This window comes from Pleurodeles waltl, chromosome 1_1, assembly GCF_031143425.1.
Source record: "Pleurodeles waltl isolate 20211129_DDA chromosome 1_1, aPleWal1.hap1.20221129, whole genome shotgun sequence".
In the NCBI taxonomy this organism is placed as follows: domain Eukaryota; kingdom Metazoa; phylum Chordata; class Amphibia; order Caudata; family Salamandridae; genus Pleurodeles; species Pleurodeles waltl.
Genome location: NC_090436.1, coordinates 7873917 through 7895157, shown reverse-complemented (window position 1 = coordinate 7895157; position 21241 = coordinate 7873917). Strand labels below are relative to the sequence as shown.

The following is a 21241-nucleotide window of genomic DNA, read 5'->3' as shown; positions in this document are numbered from 1 at the left end:
TTCAGACCGGGGCCCATATTACTGAAAGGGCGCACGGTCTTTGTTTGCACCACAACGTATCTTTAAGCAGGTGCGGTGGTGCACACAGGGTCTGTGAGCCCTCTTACAATGAATACTCTGCCCAGGGCAGGTGTGAACTCGCACTGCCTTGGCAACAGCCCGTTCATTAAAATACAGAGCGGCTGCTTCAAAGTGGCTTTGTGCTTCTCTGTACAGGAGGCAACTCGCTTGCACTTTGATTGCACTTCGAATATGCAAGAGATACTGCTACAGGAGGGTGCAGTGAGTGGCAGCACCTGCCTGCAGGATGCGGTCTGGGGGGTCCATGGGACCCCTTTAAACCCTCAGGGGCTGTCCTCAGGGGGTGCACTGACAGTACACCACCTTTTTGTTGAGCACTGTCAGTGCTCTTCTTACAGGTTGGTATGTGTGTGTGCCCAGGTCTGTAATACGGCCGAAGAGTGAAAGAAAAGAGGCAAATTAAACTGAATAGAAAGGAATGTGTAACTGACATCTGAAGTGATCAGAGAAAAACAATATCTAAGATATGAGCACTCTTACCTGCCTGGTACTCATACACAGCTCTTGTGCAAGCTTTAGGAGCAGACTCCAGCCCCGCCTAGAACAGAAGAGCGACAGTCAGCCTGAGTGATTTCTACTGCTATTCCTCTCTGGGACACTATGGCCCTCATTCTGACCTTGGCCGGCGGCGGAGGCCGCCCGCCAAAGTCCCGCCGTCAGGTTACCGTTCCGCGGTCGAAAGACCGCGGCGGTAATTCTGACTTTCCCGCTGGGCTGGCGGGCGGTCGCCTTCAGACCGCCAGCCAGCCCAGCGGGAAAGAGGCTTCCACGATGAAGCCGGCTCGGAATCGAGCCGGCGGAGTGGAAGCTGTGCGACGGGTGCAGTTGCACCCGTCGCGTATTTCACTGTCTGCGCAGCAGACAGTGAAATACATGTAGGGGCCCTCTTATGGGGGCCCCTGCAATGCCCATGCCAGTGGCATGGGCACTGCAGGGGCCCCCAGGGGCCCCGTGACCCCCCCTACCGCCATCCGGATCCCGGCGGTCGGACCGCCGGGATCTGGATGGCGGTAGGGGGGGTCGGAATCCCCGCGGCGGTGCAGCAAGCTGCGCCGCCGTGGAGGATTCAATGGGGCGGCGGTACACTGGCGGGAGCCCGCCAGTGGTGCCGGTCCGACCGCGGCTTTACCGCCGCGGTCGGAATCCCCATTGGAGCACCGCCGGCCTGTCGGCGGTGCTCCCGCGGTCCTCCGCCCTGGCGGTCTTTGACCGCCAGGGTCAGAATGAGGGCCTATATCTGTCCCCTGCTACCAAAGGCATGATATGTTTGACACGTCATACAAAGCATGTGACATCAACTAAATACTGACAACTCCACACAAACACGCACACTCTCCCTCACCTGAGCCCTCTTTACCACAACCACAGTGGATGCCAGCCAACTTACTCAAACTTGTCTGACTTCACTGCCTGTCTGCTCCACCCCACCAAATGCTACTGCCCTTTACCACAACACACCACACATTACTGTACGTCAACAACACTATCCAATCCACTCTACAGTACTCTAATGTACTGTACACTCCTACATTAGCACTATGGCCCTCATTATGATCCTGGCGGTTGGTGGAGAAGTGGCGGTATTACAGCCAACAGGCTGGCGGAAAATGTTTTTTAATTATGACCATGGCGGATACCGCCGTGGTCATCCACCACTTCTCCATTCCAGCCGCTGGGCTGGAGACTTGGGTCTCCAGCCCGGCGGCCGTCACAAGACCGCCGGCGGTATCACGACCCTGCTGACCGTCATGGATTTCAGGTGGTTTGGAACCGCCATGAAATCCATGGTGGTAGGCACTATCAGTGCCAGGGTAGGGGTCTCCACCACCCCCCACCGCCGAGGCCTCCCCCCACCCCCCACTGCCCTGCCACCCCCCACAGGTGGCAGGACCCCCTCCCCACCCCTACCCCGAACATTGCAACAAACCCCCACCCTACACACATACAGACACCACCAATACACATACCCGCACGCATACCAACATACATACCAACATACACACACACAGTCATACACACACACATGCATACAGACATGCACGCACACATACTGACAGACATACAAACAGACAGACACGCGCACATTTTCAACCACACAGCACCCCCGCATGCATACACGCACTCACACACCCCCTCTACATACTCACACACACACCCCCATGCACGCACACAACACCCCCCCCCTCCCCTAACGGACGATCAACTTACCTTGTCCGTTGATCTTCCAGGAGGGGACGGGATCCATGGGGGCTTCTCCACCGCCAACACCCCGTCACCAGAACACCGCCACACCGAATCACGGAACGTGATTCGGTGGGCGGTGTTCTGATGACGGGGCGGTGAAGGTGGCGCAACCTCCACTTCCCCGCCGACCACCAGTATGGTTGCAGGGGGCTTTCCGTCCGAAAAGGGACAGAGGGCTGCCAGCAGTCATAATTCGCCGAGTGGAAAACCGCATGCACTGGCGGTCTTCAGCACGGTGGTTCCTCGGAGGTCTGTCAAAAAGACTGCCGAGGTTGTAATGACCACCTATATCTCCTCAAATAATACTAAATCATGATCCACCCACAAAACCCTCCCATGCACTATCTGTTCTACGCAACACACTCTCCAGCACAACCATCTCACCACACTCTACCACGCACAACTTAAACGTAAGATTGACATAACAGATGCTAACCCACCCACACTACTCCATCCCAGTCCTTGACAGCACCCGACTGCACTCCTCCCCATATCACCCCATCCACCCAAACGTTCCCTAACATGACCACCCACTATTCTCCACCTCATACTTCTCCATGTCACAGCAAGTAATCGTGGACCACCCTGAGTCATCCCACGTTACCTCTCCTATCCTGGTCCACACCACCACATCATCGCCTATAGGTATTGTAATCTCACCCTACACTCCGCCAGCTGGAGTTGGACAAGACCCACCTGCACTTGTCAGTGGTACATCTAGAAGACATCGGAGCCGCAGCCTTCTGCATCCAGGTTTGCTTCCTTTTTCATCCATCTTTATAAGATGGTTTTGCTCATGGACAGAGGGGCACATTTATTGAAATGGTGGCACAGGGCAGGCACCACAGGCAAAGGCAGGAATGCACCGTATTTATGAAATACAGCTCTTTCCTGTCCTTTCCCCCTGCGCTGGTGCACTTTTGGCTGCCTAGCAGCAACGCAGGAGTCCTTGCACCATGGTGCAAGGATGTCTGTGTGCATGCAGGATTGTTTTTGTGCAGGAAGGAGCACCTTCCTGCACAAAAACAATTCATGGAGGCGTTTTCCTCTTTGTACATACAAAGAGGAAAAAACGAGAAGAAATAAAGATATTGCTTCCCATTACGCCTCCCCTGGGAGGCGTAAGTTGACGCATTCCCAGGTTTACACTTCCTTGTAAACCTGGGAATGCATCAAAAATCCATGGTTGTTGCGTGGGAAATCCTCTGCAACACCCATGGAACGCCCACCTTCCGCAGAATAAGGCAACACAGTGACATTTAATGCTTTGTCTTACTCCATATCTATGAGGACATTCAAAGCCACGTGGAGTGGCTTTGCTTGGCCTTATGGATATGGTTGAGAGGCTACAGATGACGTATGTGCGCACACACTCATGCAGTTTGGCACTTGTGTATGTGCGCAAACAAACCAACTAATACACATGGGTCAAAGTAAAAGGGAAACAAAACCTTGCACCTTCCCAGTCAATGGGTCACTCTATTTTCACTGGCGTTGAGCACTGTTCCAAGTCAGGTACCTGGTCTTGCTCTGCTTGCTCCCGCGTCATTTCCTGTGGCTGCGTCTCTTCATCCTCCTGCCCTCCAATGCCGTTGAGCCTTGCGCCATTCACCTGAATCTCCCCCAATGTGTAAGGGACGTCTGCGTGAGCAGCACTGGGGTCCTGGCCGGCCACAGGGGCATCTCCACCTGACGGAGCAGAGAAAGAAACATTCTCACTACCACTGAGGAGCAGCCTGGATTGCCACAGCTATGCTAGAAGTAAGAGTGGTGTCCCAACATGATTCTTTATCGGGGTTTTCACCCCTTGGCACAGACCCGCTCAGCCCACTTCAGTGATTGTTCTAGTTAATATGGCTCTAGGCGGGGGAGCCTCGTCTCTTTAGGTTTAGTACATTTTTCATCACACAAAACACCCCTCCACATAAACCGGGCTGTGCCTCAATGGGAAGGCCGTGGATTACTGGGACTGGAAGCCAAGTTTACTCTTTGTTATAAGGTACCCTCCCATGATTTCAAAGACAGGAGGGCGAATACGTGCGTTCCCTTGCCATTGTCTGCGGGAATGTGGGGAAAGAGGTGCCATACTGGGGTTGAACACCCTTCAGGTCCTGCTATCCATGTACTCCCCAGTGCAAACTCACACTTCACACAACAAATGTATATATAACAATGGCTCCCACAGTTACTGTCATCAGCTGCTGGAAGAGTGAGAAACTTCAACACAGTGAAATGGGTGTCCAATTCAGTGTTATTTATTTATTGTTGACGTTTTATTACCAGTGAACAAGACCAAGCCAGGCATCACAGCACTTTACAGAGAAGCAGAATAACATTTATCTGGCATCCATAGGAAATAATCGAAGTGAATTAATAAACTGAGTACTACTGTAGCGTCTCCCCCCCCCCTGGGTACCCGCCAATAACTACGCCACGCACGGAGCTGTGTATTACACGTCTTTATTCGTCTGCGCGTAAACCGCAAACTCAGCATTCTAAACCTGAATTCACTTCACCACCCTCTAACACTTACATCACAGTTCTACGGAGTCAATCTGGAGTCTAAAGGGTTCCGTCATTTATAACTCACATGACACTACATCCACCCTCTGTTATACAAATACATACACAATCAGTTGTTTAACGAGCCTTGGTGGTGCTCTGATTATTTGTCCCGATCTGGTGTTTGGAAACTGGGAGTAGGCAATAGAAGGGTCCATGAACTGTGTTGGTGATGCAGGAGCAACAGTAGTCAGGGGGTTTTCAATTGTCATTTTAGAACCAATCTCTACGTTGACATCGGCATATGGCGAGTGATGAGCTACATGTCGGAATTGTGAGGAATCTTGCGTAATGGACTTCCCAGGACGTTGGTCAGCCACCATGAGCCCCTTGCTGGTATCGACATGGAATGGCTTGGCATCGAATGGAGCATCAGACCTACATTTTCTCGACTGACGAACAATCACTCAATCTCCTCTTGTGAAAACAATATCTTTGGCATGTCATCGCTTATCTGTATATTCCTGCATTATCCCTTTACAATCCAAGTCATTGGTCTGGTTTCTTCCTCAGTACTTGATCTTCTCTTGGTCCATTGAGGTAACCTGGTCATCATTGCTCTCCCAAACATGAACGTTCCAAGGCTTATACCTGGGATTGAGTGAGGGGTTGAACAGTAAGCTTGCAGGGTAGACTTCAGGACAGTTTTAAGGTACAGCTTTTCTAATACAGCAGGCTGAACAGCTTTTTTCAGTGTACTTATGAAACATTGGACAACACCCTTGGTTTGTGTCCATAGAGGTGTGATCTTCTGATGCTTCATATTAAGATGACTAAGAAAATCTTTGAATTATCGACTGTTGAAAGGTGGGCCACTATCAGGTTTTAGAATCACAGGAACACCCCACGTCGCAAAGATGCCGTCAAATTTCCAGTGACTTTCTCTTGAGTGGTAGAGGAGAGATCTTCTATCAATGGAAAACAGGAGCATTCATCAACAATTATCAGGTGATGTCCATTGTCAAGAGGACCGAAAAAGTCAATAGCAATTCTTTCCCATACATGATTTGGCAACTCTGACATGCTTAAGGGGTTTGAGTGGTTTTCAAAACACAGGCAGCTGCATAGATGAAAGGCCTTCAACTCACTTTCAAACTCTTTGATCGAGATGAGGAAACCAGACTCAGTCTCGGAGAGCAACGATTCCATAATGTCCTTCATGGGCCACTACAATTCTCTGTTGTTGCAGACTCTCCGGAATAACGATTCTCGAGCCCCTCAGGATAAGGCCTTCTTGAGTCATAGACAGTTCATCTCTGACATTTTAAAACTTCTGGTATTCACTGTCTCTGGCAAGAGGTCGAGTGTGCTAGTTCCAAGACTGATGTGTAATTATGTCTTTCAGTTTTAACATGGCACGATCTTGACACGTGGCAGTGACAATTTGATCCAATGAAATGGCTACTGGTGTGCTTGATTTCACAATAAAATGTATGTAGGCTTCAGCCGTCTTGTTAGGGGTACCATGACACTGTATAAACACTCTGGAGAAGTAGTTGGCAGGGTTTCGATCTTTCCCTGGACAGTGCACAATTGTGTAGTTGTATTCTTGTAATCGTAGACCCCAATGTTCGGTGCAAGGAGGCATCTTGGCCTTTGGATTGCCAAAAGATGGTGAACACAAGCTTGATGATCTGTTACAAGCATAAAAGGTTTTCGGTATAAGAACACATTAAAATATTCACAATCCCACACCACTGCTAAACTTTCTTTCTAAGGTTGTGAATAAGCATGTTCAGTTTGGGACCAACTTTTGCTTGCATAGGCCACAATATGTCTTAAAGCATTTGGGCGTCCGCTGTGCTGTGCAAGAATTGCACCAAACCAGACCCGGGCTAGCATCAACAACTTCCATATGAAGCTTTGGATTAAAATATGTCATTTCAGTAGCATTCTTGATAGCTTTTTTGATTCTCTTAATGCTTTGCTCGCATTCATGTGACCAATAAAATGAAGCATTTATTTTTCGTAAAGTCTCTCAATGGAGCACTCAAGGGGCTAAATCTTGTATGTATCTGGAACAGCAACTGGCCATGCCAAGGAACGTAACATGGAAACATCTTGTGGGGCACTGGCAGTCGACAATTGTTGCACTTTAGCTGGATCGGGTATCATACCACCAGCAGAAAAGATGTGCCCAAAAACGTTACCTTTGTCTAAGTTAATGACACACTTGCTTGTGAGCTTTATCGTGTTCCTTCAGCATAGCTCCGAAAACTACTATGTCATCACTATAGATGGAAACATTCATGACAGGCAGTATGATACGTCGAATAACATCTTGAAAAGGCTCTGCAGCTGTTGATACACTGAAACGTAGGGCCTGATTTAGATTTAGGTGGATGGAATATTCCTGATATCCCATCCGTCATATTACGATCTCTATAGGATTTAATGGGATAATCATACGGCGGACGGGATATCCGTCACATTTGTGATGGAGTATTCCCCTATGCCAAGATCTAAATCAGGCCCTTAATCTTTTATATAGAAATAGACTAACATGTATCTGCAATTCTCATTGAGTTCAAACTGATGATAACCTTTATTTAAACCAAGGCGAGACAAGTCTTTCGCACCATTCAATTGTGTTATGATGTCAGCAACATACAGACCTGGATGTCGTTCTCTTTCAGTTGCCTTATTCGCTTGACGCATATACACACAGATGCGTACAGCTCCTTCACTGTCCTTTTTGGGTACTACCACTATGGGAGCAACCCATGGCGTTGGACCAGCAGAGCGCTCAATGATATCATGCTTAAGTAATGACTCGAGTTCCTTTCCAAAAGCTTCTTGCAAATGAAATTAATTTTGTCTGTGTCTTTGAGCAACACAATATATGTCCTCATTAATAAGCAATTGTACTTTCCTAGTCTTAAGTTTTCCTAACCCATGAAACAACAAAGGGAACTGACTTACTATTTCGTGATGAACATTCATGTTGTAGTTCACGGAGATCAGTCCCATATCAGCAGCTGTGCTGAAACTTAGAAAACAGGCACTTAACGCCGTACGTTGAGGCACGTAAATGGGCGCTTGCACTTTGGTATTCTTGTGTTTCATTGTTGCTACAAATAAACCTTGATTTTCAGTTTTTGTTGGGGTCAGTTGTGGCTAGGGAGATAGTTCATTATATTTCTCCTCATGCATAATATTTATCGACGCACTGCTGTCGATATTGAAAGGCATGGAACAACTATTTACTTTCAGTGTAATCTTCAGACAATGGTTGACTGGTATTTTTTTCACATGCAGCCAGTCCAACCTGCACACATTTTTCTGAGATAAACATCAACACTGCATAATCATCTTCTTCACTTTCACTTGATATCGACACTGACAAGCTTTTTGACGATGAATTAGATGACGATCAGCTTTGTTTGATGTCGATTTGGCTCAACTGGTGTTGTCGCTTGGCCTTGTGGGCATGTATCGAGCATCGCTTCTGGAACATTCAGGCAGCCATTTTGTCTTCTTGCCACGATCCACTTTCTTTTTCCTTCGCCTTGCTAACTGTTACAAAATGGTTCTTCTTCTGTAGGAAGTTGGCTCTGTATATACTATTTCAAAGTAAGAGATAGTGTGCACAGAGTCCAAGGGTTCCTCTTAGAGGTAAGATAGTGGCAAAATTAGATAATCCTAATGCTATATTTTGTGGAAGTGTGGTCGAGCAGTAGGCTTATCAGAGGGTAGTGTTAAGCATTTTTTGTACAAACACAGGCAATAAATGAGGAACGCACACTCAAAGACTTACTCCAGGCCAATAGGTTTTTATATAGAAAAATATATTTTCTTAGTTTATTTTAAGAACCACAGGTTCAAGATTTGCAGTAAACACTTTAAATGCAAGGTACTTCACTTAGATACTTTAGGAACTTTGAATAAAAGCAATATCATATACATTCTTTGTAAAAATGGCAATAAGCTATTTTCAAAGTGGACACTGCAAAAATCAACAGTTCCTGGGGGAAGTAAGTAAAGGTTAGATTAGGAGGTAAGTAAGCCACTTACAAGTCTCAGTAGTGGGGCATAGGCAGCCCACCGTTGGGGGTCCAAGGCAACCCCAAAGTTACCACACCAGCAGCTCAGGGCCGGTCAGGTGCAGAGGTCAAAGAGGTGCACAAAACACATAGGCGCCTATGGAGAACAGGGGTGCTCCGGTTCCAGTCTGCCAGCAGGTAAGTACCTGCGTCCTCGGGAGGCAGACCAGGGTTTTTTTGTACAGCATTGGGGGGCCACAAGTAGGCACACAAAACACACCCTCAGCGGCACAGGGGAGGCCGGGTGCAGTGTGCAAAGCAGGTGCCGGGTTTCAGGTAGAAAGCAATGGAGAGACCCGGGTGTCACTCTAGCGATGCAGGGAGGCACAGGGGGGGCTTCTCGGGACAGCCACCACCTGGGCTAGGCAGAGGGTCGCCTGGGGGTCACTCCTGCGCTGAGGTTCGGTTCCTTCAGGTCCTGGAGGCTGCGGGTGCAGTGTTGGTTACAGACGTCAGGTCCCTTGTTACAGGCAATCGCGGTCAGGGGGAGCCTCTGGATTCCCTCTGCAGGCGTCCCTGTCGGGGCTCAGAGGGGTCGTCTCTGATTACTCATGGGCTCGCAGTCACCGGTTAGTCCTCCCAGAGGTGTTTGTTCTCTGACTCTCGAGCAGGGGGTGTCGGGTGCAGCGTGAGTAGTCTCACGCTTCCGGCGGGAAACGTGCAGTCTTTTAAAGTTGCTTCTTTATTGCAAAGAAGTAGCTGGTTTTGAACAGGGCCGCTGTTCACTGGAGTTTCTTTGTCCTTTAGTCCAGGGCAGTCCTCTGAGGCTTCAGAGGTCGCTGGTCCCTGTCGGATGCGTCGCTGGTGCAGGTTTTTGAATTTGGAGACAGGCCGGTAGGGCTGGGGCCAAAGCAGTTGTCGTCTTCCTCCTTCTCTGCAGGCCTGTAGGTCAGCAGTCCTTCTTGTTTCTTCAGGTTGCAGGAATCTGATTTCCTGGGATCTGGGTTTCCCCTAAATACTGAATTTAGGGGGGTGTTTAGGTCTGGGAGGGCAGTAGCCAATGGCTACTGTCCCTGAGGGTGGCTACACCCTCTTTGTGCCTCCTCCCTGTGGGGAGGCGGGCACATCCCTAATCCTATTGGGGAATCCTCCAAACTCAAGATGGAGGATTTCTAAAGGCAGGGGTCACCTCAGCTCAGGACACCTTAGGGGCTGTCCCGACTGGTGGGTGACTCCTCCTTGTTTTTCTCATTATCTCCTCCAGCCTTGCCGTCAAAAGTGGGGGCAGTGGCCGGAGGGGCGGGCATCTCCACTAGCTGGGATGCCCTGGGGCGCTGTAACAAAAGGGGTGAGCCTTTGAGGCTCACCGCCAGGTGTTACAGTTCCTGCAGGGGGAGGTGAGAAGCACCTCCACCCGGTACAGGCTTTGTTCCTGGCCACAGAGTGACAAAGGCACTCTCCCCATGTGGCCAGCAACATGTCTGGTGTGTGGCAGGCTGGCAGAAACTGGTCAGCCTACACTAGAAGTCGGATTGGTATTCAGGGGGCATCTCTAAGATGCCCTCAGGGTGTATGTTACAATAAATTGCACACTGGCATCAGTGTGCATTTATTATTCTGAGAAGTTTGATACTAAACTTCCCAGTATTCAGTGTAGCCATTATGGAACTGTGGAGTTCATGTTTGACAAACTCCCAGACCATATACTCTTATGGCTACCCTGCACTTACAATGTCTAAGGTTTTGCTTAGACACTGTAGGGGCATAGTGCTCATGCACATATGCCGTCACCTGTGGTATAGTGCACCCTGCCTTAGGGCTGTAAGTCCTGCTAGAGGGGTGACTTACCTATGCCACAGGCAGCGTGAGGTTGGCATGGCACTCTGAGGGGAGTGCCATGTCGACTTAGTCATTTTCTCCCCATCAGCACACACAAGCTGTGAGGCAGTGTGCATGTGCTGAGTGAGGGGTCCCCAGGGTGGCATAAGACATGCTGCAGCCCTTAGAGACCTTCCCTGGCATCCAGGGGTACCAGTTACAAGGGACTTACCTGAGTGCCAGGGTTGTGCAATTGTGAGTTGTTCTGAGCCCCACACAGCGGTTTTGGAGTCACGCCGCTTCGGGAGTGGACAGCTCAGTGAGCAGAACCCAGGGCAGTTCTCCTTGGGCCGCTTCCCCCGTGCTGTGGTATGATGATTCTCTTTAATCGGTTCCGGTAAGCAGGTGACTGTTTCCTGTATCGAAATAGTTTTTGCTCTAGTCATTGTTTTGTGCTTTTTGACACTTGGCTGATCTCTGCCTCGCAGCGCTTCTGATCATAGCCATATTTTGCAAATTGCCGTCGCTATTTGCTGCACTTTCAAAACCTAGTTGTAGCCGCCTTCAGAGTTATTACTTCCTATGATGTACAGCGTTATGTTGCGTCTTAGCGCGGTACCTTTCTTTACGACCTTGCCGGCAGGTTCTTGGATAATGAAGTGTAGACTTCTCAGTGAAGCTTTCTTCAAGTGCTTCTCACCGGCTGGTGGTGCGTTTTGACTCCAGATACCGCACTTTCACTGAGGCACATGTGGCATGCACGAGCGGTTTGCTTGGATCACAAGAAACTTTGCATTGAGGATTAGGAATATTGGAGAGTTTTTCTGTTATAACTTGACTTCTGTTGGATTAAATGGTCTTTGTATGGTTGGTACCCTAACGAGGAATACTAGAACTCTACTTGGTCCATAACGCCTTTCTTACTGAAAATACCCTGAGGAAGCACGTAATAGGGTGAAACGCGTTGGCTGCGCTTGTGTGTATGTTGAAGTATAGGCTGCACCTATACATATATACATTATATAGTTAAAGAACAAGAATAAAGGACACATAGAACAAAAGGGTTGCCTGTTCTATTATTTTTTGGTTTTGACTGAGTTTCTCTGTGTGTAATGCTGGTTAATGTTGCTTCTCCATTGCAAATAAATAGTGTAGATTGTTACATTTGTTTTAGAATTGCTATCTTTCTGTTCATAAAGATGTAATCTCTCATCCCATTGGTATGTATTCTCCTTTCAAAAGATTTCTTATACTTGAGTGCAGACTTGCAGAGTGTGCCTCTATTACCACTGGTAGGGAAGGTCTTTAAAGACCGACAGAAATGACACTGAACACTACGCTAACACTCTAAAAATAAAAATACACCTGAAAATAAGTCTTAAAGTAGAAAACAACAAAAAAAGAATGTCAAATGGTTCTGAAAAATACAAGAATGGGAGTTTAAGAACTCGCTAGAATTATTTTTTCTTCAAATAGATTTTTGCCCATTCTGTGTGGACAGCAGATTTCTTGGGTGACTGAAACAACAGACGCTATCAAAAAGATTGGAAGAGGCGTCAACTTTAAATTAGCTTCATTACCAGGATCAAATGTTAATCCTTCAAAGTAGAGCCTCCTGATTGAGGCACGCATCCAAACATTCACGTGCATCTTAATTACAATGTAACCTTCTGCAGTGCATAATGTCCTAACCACAAGCTGCGGCCCCAGGGGAAGGCAGAGACTGCAGTGAAGGGAAGAGACCAAGGCGTGCGGTAGGAGCTGTTGAGCAACATGACCATGCGTCAACCATCCGGACCAGTAGTGGTGTATATTGGGTTTACTTGCCCTAAACTTGCTTGTCATCAGCTGGTGCTTGCCTTTGGCCTGAAAGCAGAGTTACTGGAGGCGTGAACTATGCAGCTACTTGGGGTGTGCCCTATGCAGTTACTGGTGGTGTGCCTTGTGTAGTTCCTGCTGGTGTGCCCTATGCAGTTACTGGTGGTGTGCCTTGTGTAGTTCCTGCTGGTGTGCCCTATGTAGTTACTGGTGGTGTGTCCTATGCAGTTACTGGTGGTGTGCTCTATGCAGTTACTAGTGGTGTGTCCTATGCAGTTACTTGTGGTGTGCCCTATGCAGTTACTTGTGGAGTGCCCTATGCAGTTACTAGTGGTGTGTCCTATACAGTTACTGGCGGTGTGCCCTATGCAGTTACTGGCGGTGCACCCTATGCAGTTACTGGTGGTGTGCCCTATGCAGTTACTAGTGGTGTGCCCTATGCAGTTACTGGTGGTGCACCCTATGCAGTTACTGGTGGTGTGCCCTATGCAGTTACTGCTGGTGTGTCCTATGCAGGTACTGCTGGTGTGCCCTATGTAGTTACTGGTGGTGTGCCCTATGCAGTTACTGGTGGTGTGCCCTATGCAGTTACTGGTTGTATGCCCTGTGTGGTCAATGGTGGTGTGTTCTGTGTAGTTACTGGTGGTGTGCCTATGCAGTTACTGGTGGTGTGCCCTATGCAGTTACTGGTGGTGTGCTCTATGCAGTTACTTGTGGTGCACCCTATGCAGTTACTGGTGGTGTGCCCTATGCAGTTACTGGTGGTGTGACCTATGTAGTTACTGGTGGTGCGCCCTATGTAGTTACTGGTGGTGCAACCTATGCAGTTACTGGTGGTGCGCCCTATGCAGTTACTGGTGGTGTGTCCTATGCAGGTACTGGTGGTGGGTCCTATGTAGTCACTGGCGGTGCGCCCTATGCAGCTACTGGTGGTGCACCCTATGCAGCTACTGGTGGTGTGCCCTATGCAGTTACTGGTGGTGGGTCCTATGTAGTTACTGGTGGTGGGTCCTATGTAGTTACTGGTGGTGTGCCCTATACAGTTACTGTGTGTGACCCCTGTGTAGTTACTGGTGGTGGGTCCTAGTTACTGGTGGTGTGCGCTATGCAGTTACTGGCGGTGTGTCCTAGGTAGTTACTGGTGGTGTGCCCTGTGCAGTTAATGGTGGTGTGTCCTGTGTAGTAACTGGTGGTGTGCCCTATGCAGTTACTGGTGGTGTGCTCTATGTAGGTACTGGTGGTGTGCCCTACGCAGGTACTGGTGGTGTGTCCTATGTAGTTACTGGTGGTGTGTCCTATGTAGTTACTGCTGGAGTGCCGTATGCAGTTACTGTGGTGTGACTTGTGTAGTTACTGGTGGTGTGCCGTATGCAGTTACTGGTGGTGTGCCCTATGCAGGTACTGCTGGTGTGCCCTATGCAGTTACTTGTGGTGTGCTCTATGCAGTTACTGGTGGTGTGCCTTGTGTAGTTACTGGTGGTGTGCTCTATGCAGTTACTGGTGGTGTGTCCTATGCAGTTACTGGTGGTGTGTCCTATGCAGTTACTAGTGGTGTGCCCTATGTAGGTACTGGTGGTGTGCCCTATTTAGTTACTGACTGTGTGCCCTATGTAGGTACTGGCTGTGTACCCTATATAGTTACTAGTGGTGTGTCCTATGTAGTTATTGGCAGTGTGTCTTATGTAGGTACTGGTGGTGTGTCCTATGTAGTTACTGACTGCGTGCCCTATGTAGTTACTAGCGGTGTGCCCTATGCAGTTACTAGTGGTGTGTCCTATGCAGTTACTTGTGGTGCACCCTATGCAGTTACTGGCGGTGTGCCATATGCAGTTACTGGTGGTGTGCTCTATGCAGTTACTTGTGGTGTGCCCTATGCAGTTACTAGTTGGGTGCCCTATGCAGTTATTGGTGGTGCACCCTATGCAGTTACTGGTGGTGCGCCCTATGTAGTTACTGGTGGTGTGCCCTATGCAGTTATTGGTGGTGTGCCCTATGCAGTTACTGGTTGTATGTCCTGTGTAGTCACTGGTGGTGTGTCCTGTGTAGTTACTGGTGGTGCGCCCTATGCAGTTACTGGTGGTGCACCCTATGCAGTTACTTGTGGTGTGCCCTATGCAGTTACTAGTTGGGTGCCCTATGCAGTTACTGGTGGTGCACCCTATGCAGTTATTGGTGGTGTGCCCTATGTAGTTACTGGTAGTGTGCCCTATGCAGTTACTTGTGGTCTGCCCTATGCAGTTACTAGTGGTGTGCCCTATGCAGTTACTGGTGGTGCACCCTATGCAGTTACTGGTGGTGTGCCCTATGCAGTTACTGGTGGTGCGCCCTATGCAGTTACTTGTGGTGTGCCCTATGCAGTTACTAGTTGGGCGCCCTATGCAGTTACTGGTGGTGCACCCTATGCAGTTATTGGTGGTGTGCCCTATGTAGTTACTGGTGGTGTGTCCTATGCAGGTACTGCTGGTGTGCCCTATGTAGTTACTGGTGGTGTGCCCTATGCAGTTATTGGTGGTGTGCCCTATGCAGTTACTGGTTGTATGTCCTGTGTAGTCAATGGTGGTGTGTCCTGTGTAGTTACTGGTGGTGTGCTCTATGCAGTTACTTGTGGTGTGCCCTATGCAGTTACTGGTGGTGTGCGCTATGCAGTTACTGGTGGTGTGCCCTATGCAGTTACTGGTGGTGTGCCCTATGTAGTTACTGGTGGTGCGCCCTATGTAGTTACTGGTGGTGCACCCTATGCAGTTACTGGTGGTGCGCCCTATGCAGTTACTGGTGGTGTGTCCTATGCAGGTACTGGTGATGTGCCTTGTGTAGTTACTGGTGGTGTGCCCTATGCAGTTACTGGTGGTGTGTCCTATGCAGTTACTAGTGGTGTGCCCTATGTAGGTTCTGGTGGTGTGCCCTATGTAGTTACTGGCTGTGTACCCTATGTAGTTACTGGTGGTGTGTCCTATGTAGTTATTGGCAGTGTGTCTTATGTAGTTACTGGTGATGTGTCCTATGTAGTTACTGGTGGAGTGCCGTATGCAGTTACTGTGGTGTGCCCTGTGTAGTTACTGGTGGTGTGCCCTATGCAGTTACTGGTGATGTGCTTTATGTAGTTGCTGGTGGTGAGCTCTATGTAGTTACTGGCTGTGGACCCTATGTGGTTACTGGCGGTGTGCTCTATGCAGTTACTGGCGGTGTGCCCTATGTAGTTACTGGTGGTGTGCCTTGTGTAGTTACTGGTGGTGTGTCCTAGTTACGTGTGGTGTGCCCAATGCAGTTACTTGTGGTGTGCTCCATGTAGTTACTGGTGGTGTGTCCTATGCAGTTACTAGTGGTGTGCCCTATGTAGTTACTGGTGGTGTGCCTTGTGCAGTTACTGGTGGTGCACCCTATGCAGTTACTGGTGGTGTACCCTATGTAGTTACTGGTGGTGTGCCTTGTGCAGTTACTGGTGGTGGGTCCTATGTAGTTACTGGTGGTGTGCCTTGTGCAGTTACTGGTGGTGCACCCTATGTAGTTACTGGTGGTGTACCCTATGTAGTTACTGGTGGTGTGCCTTGTGCCGTTACTGGTGGTGTGCCGTACGCAGTTACTGGTGGCGTACCCTATATGAAGATGGGAGAGGATGTTTGGTCTGGTCCTCGCGCAGGCTGCTTGGGTTATGCAGACTCAACCAACTGTTAGGCTATTGTCCTTTGTATGTATGTATGAATGCATGTGTAGGAAAGTACCGTCGCTCTTGGCATGGTTACCCCAACTTCCTGCCTCATGTCAGTGTGTTTGACTGTTACTACTGAGAACCTGCTAATTGGGACCCCAGTAGTTTTGACCTGTCCTCTAAGTTGTACCTTTTTCTTCCCACAATTGGCATATTGGTCCCCCCATGTAAGTCGTTAGTATATGGTACCTAGGTACCCAGGGCACAGGGGTTCCAGGGGATCCCAATGGGCTGCAGCAGTTATTCTGCCACCCATAGGGAGCCCATGCAAAGGGTTCTGCAGGCCTGCCACTGCAGCCTGCGTGAAACGGGGGGATGCACCCGTTTACACTACAGGTCACTGCACCAGGTCACTGTAAGTCACCCCTATGGTAGGCCCTCTCAGCCCAGAGGGCAGGGTGCAGGTACCTGTGTGTGAGGGCACCCCTGCACTAACATTGGTGCCCCCACAAGCTCCAGATCCATTTTCCTGGATCTTGTGAGTGCAGGGACACCATTTTACGTGTGTACTGAGCATAGGTCACTACCTGTGTCCAGCTACATAATGGTAACTCTCAACCAGGGCATGTTTGGTATCAGACATGTTGGAATCGCACCCCAATGCTGTTGCAAGTATTGGAAGTATGATTCCAAGCACTCTGTGAGCTCCTTAGAGCAGTGTTCCCCAACCCCCGGGCCGCGGACCGGTGCCGGTCCGTGGATCAATCGGCACCGGGCCGCCCGAGGAACTTCAAATCATTTCACTGTGGCGGGCGGCCGAGGTGCAGAGCATTGCAATCAAAAGAAGCGGGCCACGGTAAAATTATCAAACATTTACCGGTCCGCGGCGATAAAAAGGTTGGGGAGCACTGCCTTAGAGGACCCCCCGCATTGCTACCACCAGTCTTACAGGGTTTTCCCGGGCAGCCCAGCTGCTGCCACCCTTCTGATGGGTTTCTGCCCCCCTGCTGATTGATCTGATCAAGCCCAGGAAGGCAGAACAATGGGTTTCCTTTGGGAGAGGGAGGTAACACCCTCTCCCTTTGGAAATAGGTGTGACTGGCTTGTGAGGGGTAGCCTCCCCAAGTCACTGGTTTTGATTTGAAGGGTACATTTGGTGCCCTCTGTGCATAAAACAGTCCACGCCGGTTCAGGGACCTCCAGTCCCTGCGCTGGCACACAACTGGACAATGGAAAGGGGAGTGACCACCCCCCTGTCCATCACCACCCAAAGGGTGGTGCCCAGAGCTCCTCCTGTGGGTCCCTGGGTTCTGCCATCTTGTTCCCAAGGTTGACAGGGAACTCTCGGAGCATCTGAGTGGCCAGGCCAGGCAGGTGACGACAGAGCCCCCTCCTGATAGGTGCTTACCTGGTTAGGTGACCAGTCACCCTTCCAGGGCTATTTAGGGTCTCTCTCTTGGGTGGGTCCTCAAATTTGGCTTGCAAGATTCCAGCAGGACTCTTCTGCAACCTCTGCTTCGACTTCTGGTCACTGGAACCGCGACTGGACCCTCCAGAAATCGACAAACGCTGCTACAATGAAGAAGACTTTTCTGCAAATTTGTTTCCATGTGTCCTGACAGTTTTGTAACATTTCCCCGGCCGTGCATCCTCAGAAGACAGCAACTCTTATGGAAGGAGTCACTTCCCTGCAATCGCAGGCACCTACGGCAAGCGATGACCAGCTGTGTGGATCTCCTCTCATTTTGAGCTGTGTGTATTCTCCATCACGGGTGGTGGTCTGGAGTAGTGTTCTTGGTCCTCTCTGCCAGCTGTCCTACTTTTGTGGAGGTCAGCCTTTACCTCTCCACGCAGAACAGTACACCTGTGCACCACTCCCTTGCAGCTGGCAAGGCTTGTTTGCATCTCCTACAAGGGATCTTCAGGCGATGTGTAGCTTCAGCCCCCAGCACTCCTTCCTGCAAACCACAGCCTCCTGCGTAATTCTCCTGCGATGTGGGATCCTCTCATGTAGTGCTGTGTGGGCTTCTTCCCCAACTCCTGTGTCCCCGCCCTGTGGGGCACCTGTGGGTGTTGCCTCTGCGGACTCTCTGCAATGCTGAGGGCCTCCTGTGACTCCCCCTCCTGGGTTGAGTCCTCCTGGACCTTGCTGGTCCCTGGCAGCACGCCTTTTCCACTAACCTCGAGTTTGCCTTTGCCAAGGCTTGTTGGTAGAATTCCTGCACCGACGCCCATCTGCCATCTTCACTCTAGCGTGGGACATCATCTGCATCCATCAGGAACTCTTCTCCGGCTCCAGGGCTGCAGTGCTGACCTGTTCTTCCTCACCGCCGACCACCTCCTGCGTCCACAGCTGGGGGGTAGTAGCTCCTGCTCCTCCTGGACTCCACTGTGACTCTCCCCGCAGGCCTCCTTTCTTCGGGCATCCACCGCTGGTTTTCTTTCAGACTTCTCTTTCTTCTTTTCTTTCCTTTTGGGTGGTTTGTGGGATTTCAAGTGATTTACTCCTGCATTCCTGGTCGCCGGGGGGAATGTGTTACCTCTGTAGTTTTCTGACACCCCCAGCTCCCCTCTACACATCTTACTTACCTAGGTGGGGGTACCTCATTCGCATTCCACTTTTTTTTTGTATATGGTTAGTGTTCCCCCTAGGGACACTATTGGTTATTACTATTTGCACTGTTTTCTAACCTTTTCCCGCACATTTCTGATCACTAGTGTATATATTCAGTGTATTACTTACCTCCTAAGGGTGGGTTACCTTTCTACCATTTTCCAAAAATAAAGTACCTTTATTTTTGTACAACTTAGGGCCTGTTTGGGAAAAGTTAGCACTATTACGTCATTTTTTGGCGCAAAACCGGCGCAAACTTACAAAATATAATTATATTTTATACGTTTGCGCCAGTTTTGCGTAAAAAAATGACGTAAAGGTGGCGCTAACTTTTCATATCAGTGTTTTCTTTCATGTGTGTGAGTACTGTGTGACCACAGTGGTATTGCATGAGCTTTGCATGTGTCCTAGATAAGCCTTGGCTGCTCATCCACAGCTACCTCTAGAGAGCCTGGCTTCTAGGCACTGCCTACACTTCACTAAGAGGGGATACCTGGACCTGGTATGAGGTGTAAGTATCATAGGTGCTCACCACACACCAGGCCAGCCTCCTACATCATGTCTTATATATGTCACACAAACCTGTCTACAAAGCAACTGAGTGAAACTAGTTTTACCCTAATCCAGTCATTTCAAACACACTGTATATTCCTCTACAGAAAGAAAAGGTTATTCTCCTGTAACACGCATTGTGTACCTCCATGTCTGTTATAAATGCACACGCAGTGTAAAACCTTCATCTAGTTCTTCCTATGGACAAGTACCTTATGCTTTGCTGTCCCTAGCACCACCCCTGCAACCCCAAGTCAGGAGGGTGCATTCAAGAGGGTGTTTCAGACAAGACTGAAGTCTGTGAGAAACCTATGTATGGTATTACACTGAAGAAGCTTCCCTTTTCTGTCTAGCTTTGGAAACAAACTTCACCAGGTTGTACAGACTTCTGTTCTGATCTAGAATGTTCTCCAGGTCTTAAGCATCTCAGCTTTAAACTATGGGCCATTTTCAAGTTGATCTTTGCTTTTACTGGGAGGGCAGTGAAATGTGAGCTCCATACATACATGCAATCCATGAATATATTTACAACCCAAAGTTGTCCATGAGTTGACCAGCCTTTATGATACTCAAGAATGCCATGAACTTATTAACGCTGTGGAGGTCTTCTCTCATGGTGGTCTTGCTGCCTCACAGAACTAGTTCTGAAGAAGCAACGCCTTCCTCCTTCGCACTCTGTGTCGTAATCATTGTTTGTGTTTATGGTGCTTGTTGTTTTACTTTGGGCTTTTGGAGGGAGGGGTTGTTTTATTTAGGTTTTTGGGCAGCGGTGGGGCACTTCGCTCGCTCCACCCCTTTCGAAGGTTACCAGCTCCCCTGGGCCTAACCTTGGATTCTTTGCTCTACTACTACGAAGAAGATGTGCTCCTTCAGGGCTGCACTCCTGGCTCAGCCTCCATCCAGCATCCCTGAGGTGGCAGAAACACTTCACGGTCTGGGCTATCAGGCTGGACATTGTTTGAACTCCCAGGAGAACCTGCCACCAGCTCAGAGCAAATGCATCATCAAGAACTGAACCTCTGCAGTCCCCCCTTCTCCGCTTGGACTCTTCTGCGTCCTGTGGAGAGAAGGAGCTGGACTCATCTTCGAGAGAGAAGCAGCCGCCTTGTTCCCTCAAGGAGTAAAGCTGTCCTGGTTCTGGAAATATCTGCAGAAGCCCAGCTGGCTGGAGAATCGAAGAGCAAGCAGACATCTCAGAGAGCACAGACCAGGAAGGAGCAATCAAAGAGAGGGGCGGGGGGAAGAGAAAGAAATAGACAGAGAGAGAGAGAAAAGGAGAGAGAGAGAGAGAAAGTAAGGAAGACAGAGTGAGAAACAGAGAGGGGAGAGAGGGAGAGGGAGAGGAAGAGAGAGAGAAAGAGAAAGAGAAAGAAAGAGAGAAGGGGAGAGAGAGAAAGAGAGAGAGAAAGAGAGAGAGCGAAACAGCCAGGAGCAGAGGGAGAGAGAGAGAGAGGATGAGAAAGAGAGTAAGGAAGAGAGAGTGAGAGAGAGAAAGAGAGAGAGAGAAGAGGGAGCGGGAGAGAGGGAAAGAGAGAAAAGGGGGGAGAAGAAGAATGAGTAAGAGGCAGAGACAGAGAAAGAGAACGAGGGAAAAGAGGAGAGAGAGACAAGAGAGAGAGACAGATACAAAGACAGATGAACAGAGAGGGAGCGAGAGCAAGAGACAGAGTGAAAGGGAGAACGAGAGAGAAACAGAGAGAGAGAGACAGGAAGGGAGATAGGGAGAGACAGAGAGAGAAACAAAGAGAGAGAGACAGGGACAGAGAGAGACAGAGAGGCAGAGACAGAGAGAACGAGGGAGAAACAGAGAGAGAGACGAGAGAGAGAGAGAGAGAGAGGAACAGAGAGAGAGAGAGAAAGCAAGAGAGACAGCGACATAGAGAATAAGGGAGAGAGAGAGAGACAAAGACAAAGGAACAGAGA

The 21241-nt window shown here is 49.3% G+C and overlaps 1 protein-coding gene across 2 annotated transcripts in view; it reads right to left on the bottom strand.

Annotated features, from left to right (window-relative positions):
- The window catches only part of LOC138250331 (drebrin-like), a 387037-nt gene that overhangs the window by 7301 nt on the left and 358495 nt on the right, over positions 1-21241 (bottom strand). The window contains exons 12-13 of one of the 2 annotated variants that reach the window (XM_069205131.1): positions 3845-4014; positions 562-619 (exon numbers count right to left, since the gene is read on the bottom strand). In XM_069205131.1, coding sequence (XP_069061232.1) covers positions 562-619; positions 3845-4014 — 228 coding nt within the window. The remainder of the gene's footprint in view (positions 1-561; positions 620-3844; positions 4015-21241) is intronic. The other variant, XM_069205216.1, reaches the window with a different exon arrangement.